The 3324-nt window shown below is 41.9% G+C and overlaps 1 protein-coding gene across 5 annotated transcripts in view; it reads right to left on the bottom strand.

The window, feature by feature from the left end:
- The window catches only part of LOC106936270 (E3 ubiquitin-protein ligase TRIM21-like), a 9136-nt gene extending 7594 nt beyond the window's left edge, over positions 1 to 1542 (bottom strand). For 2 of the 5 annotated variants that reach the window (XR_001422092.1, XM_015017146.1), the window contains exons 1-2: positions 1352 to 1542; positions 253 to 441 (exon numbers count right to left, since the gene is read on the bottom strand). Coding sequence is in view for 4 of the 5 variants with exons in the window: in XM_015017146.1 (XP_014872632.1) it covers positions 253 to 434 (182 nt within the window). In the remaining variant the exon portion in view is untranslated. Of the gene's footprint in view, positions 1 to 19; positions 442 to 1316 lie in introns of all 5 variants that reach the window. The other 3 variants (XM_015017150.1, XM_015017148.1, XM_015017149.1) reach the window with 3 other exon arrangements.
- Between the last annotated feature and the right edge of the window lie 1782 nt (positions 1543 to 3324).

Here is a 3324-nt window from a genome sequence, read left to right as displayed (position 1 = left end):
ACCGGCTCCATCAGCTGATGTTTCTTCAGACGTGGAGCGGTCAGGTGAGGCTCCAGGTGAGTCTGGCAGTAGGAGGCCAGACACACCATGCAGGACTTCAGGGCCTTCAGTTTGGGTCCAGTGCAGACGTCACAGGGAACTTCTCCTGGTTTGGCAGCTTGTTGCTCTGAGCTGCTGCTCACTTCCTGCTGAGCTTCACCTCTGAACTGATCAACCATCTCTTTTAATAAAGTGTTGACTCTCAGCTGAGGCCTGGAGGCAAAATGCTCGTTGCACAGAGGACACTTGTAGGGAACATTTGCATCCCAGAGCCGAGTGATGCAGGTTTTGCAGAAGTTGTGCCCACATGGTGTGGTGACTGGATCAGTGAACACATCCTGACAGATGGAGCAAAGAAACTGATCTTTAGACCACAGGCTGCTGCCAGAAGACATTTCTGATCGGAGGACAGAGCAGAGAAAACTTCAGTTAAAACAAGTTGATTAAGGGGCAGTTTTAGAGTTTTACAGTCAGGTAGGGCCATTTGAGAGTAACACTTTATTTGGAGGTTTGTGCATAAAACTGACATGATGCCGTCATGATCATGAAGGAGTTATCGTTTCCTGCCGTCTCTCCTGCTCTGGTCAAAAAAACAAAACAATGCATGCTGGTCCTGTACCAGTCTCTATGCTTATAGAAAATGGACCTACAGTTCTGTCTTGGAGAAAAAAAAATGAAACAAAACATAAAATCAGTTAAACTGGAAAATACAAAAAAAATAAGTAAAAGAACTAAGATTAAAATTTTATAAAAAAAGGAATAAATAGCTCCAACAAGAAGTTTATATAATGAGCCCAGCAGTTCCACCAGGTGTTTGCTAATTACTGCTGGCTAGTCTGAAGGAGCTGAGTGGGGGAGTCGTCGGGTTACGCTGCTCTGTGAACCAGGAGTTTGGACTCTTCATCTCTGAGGAGGAGCTGCGTCTGGAAGGCGGGGCTAAGGCCACCAAGGTGTTTTCCACAGCTGAATGGCTGCTGCTGCCATGGTGGGTCTCACAGAGCCAATCACAGACAGGCTGGCATTAGGTTGATTTATTTTCTAAATAAATCATAAACTTAATCAGGCCTAAACTGAGCAAAGCAGATCAGAGAAGGAAACAAAACTGGGAACTGGAATAACTGGTTGGTGGAATAAGCCAGTTTGGTTAAATGGGTTTGATTACTGGGACAAAGTAGCTGAACTGAGGAAGTGGAACCAACAGTAGAAACAAGTCTGAGTAAGTAAATACATGTAGACAAGAAACATGGCACTAAATAAAACAACATGGCAACACTTACCAAAGAAATGAACAGCAAAACTAAATGGAACTCACATGATTTGCTGTAATTGCAGGTTTGGATCCAAAAGCAGGGAGATGTGGCAGCAACTTAGTTTAATAATTTAGTGAATATTATGAGCAAGTAAAGTGCAGGCAGCACAGGTGAGCAAAGAAACCAAAACTCAAACTCTGGTAGTTTGAGTTTGACAGCAAAGGTAAAGATCTGACAAGGAGCAGGAAACACAGGTGGGGTTAAATACACAGGAGGTAATCAGGGAACACGAGACACAGCTGGGAGCAATCAGGGCAACCGAGACAGGAACTAAAAAGGCACAGAAAACCAAATCCTCACAAATGAAACTAATAAGGATGGAAACCAAACCACTGATACAAGAACATGGCAGGAATAATACAAAGGGAAAAAACTAATAACCAGGGTAAAAAAAATGAAACTTTACATGAACTGGCAAAACCTGATGAGGAAGGAGTAAAAGAAACAAACAGAAAATAAAAAGACTTAAAATAAACTGAACACAACAGAAACTATACAGGAATGAGAATACCAGAATAACCTCTAATAATAGGTTTAGCTGGAAGAATTAATAAAACAAAAACTATGAACTATCATCTGAATAGATGCAGATGATAGTTCACAGCTTTTGTTTTATTAATTAGCTTAGTTACCTATTAGGGTCTCTGGACAGAGTTCAGAGGTGGTATTAGTTTTAACAACCAGCAGGGGGAAGTGCTGTCTTTGTTTCTTTTTTTCCCTTTTTAACTGTTTATTACCTGATGAATCCAGATGAAGTTTATTTGCGTAGCACGTTTCAGTAAAGAGACAGTTCAAAGTGCTTTACATGATGAAAATATGAAACAAGCAAAAAACAAAAACATTTCATGGAAAGCCACGAAACAAAAGTCTTTTTTTTCACCTGTTCTTCAGGTGATAGAAGGCCGACTGTGTAACTGTCTTTATGTGGCTCTGAAGGTTCAGAGTTCATCACTGCATACTTCAGCCTGATTGCTGGTTTCCTGCTGTAATAACTGAAGCTGTGTTGACTCTAGATCTATCACTCTAGATCTATAACAACAGATCATTCCCCTTTAGGTCCAAAGATAAAACTTCAGTTTGTTTCTGGTGAGCTGGAGAAATTGTGGCCCATCCACTCATGTATCTGTTCTGAGCCTTTGTTCTGTACATTGATGGTAACCCAAGGATTGGACCTTGGGGAACCCCTCATGTGACTTCTGTCTGCTTTGATGAAAAATTACCTATTGATACAGAAAAGTCTCTGTTCTTTAAGACTTGAGCCAGTCGTTTTAGTGGGTCGGAGCGTCCAGCTCTCCAGTCGCTCCAGTAAAATATTACAATCACCGGCGTTAAACGCTGCACTGAGGTCCAATAATACCAGAACTTTGGTTCTCCTCTTGTCTACATCTATGCAGTTGTTTATCTGTATAAATATTGCAGGGAATGTCTCACCTGATGTTCGCCTCCGCAGCAGGAGACGAAGCGATGGTCCAGATGCTGATCGAGGCCGGAGCTCAGCTGAACCTGCAGGTAACGGCACACCGACCCGGTTTGTTCTGGGTTCATTTTCACCATTTCTGTGTCTGCTCATGTTCTCACTAAAACCAGGAAGATGGAGCTCATCACACCAGTTTTAAAGTCCCTACACTGGTTCCCTGTAGCTCAGAGAACAGACTTTAAAATACTGTTAGTTTATAAATCACTGAACGGTTTAGCACCACAATACATTAAAGACCTGCTGATGTATCAACCTTCCAGACCCCTCAGGTTCTGGTTCTGGTCTGCATCCCGAACCAGAACCAAATGAGGAGAAGCAGCATTCAGCTTCTATGCAACACAAATCTGGAACAAACTTTCAGAAAACTGTAAAACAGCTGAAACACTGAGAGCCTTTACATCTCGACTAAAAGCCCACCTGGTTAGAGTTTATTTGAAACGTGATCAGTTACGAATTTAATGATGGCATTGACTTAATGTAATGTTTTGATTGTTGAGC

The sequence above is a fragment of the Poecilia latipinna genome, unplaced genomic scaffold, assembly GCF_001443285.1.
Source record: "Poecilia latipinna isolate Pla-1442-1.1 unplaced genomic scaffold, P_latipinna-1.0 Scaffold2108, whole genome shotgun sequence".
NCBI classification, from domain to species: Eukaryota; Metazoa; Chordata; class Actinopteri; order Cyprinodontiformes; family Poeciliidae; genus Poecilia; species Poecilia latipinna.
This window is presented reverse-complemented; position numbering and strand designations above follow the sequence as displayed.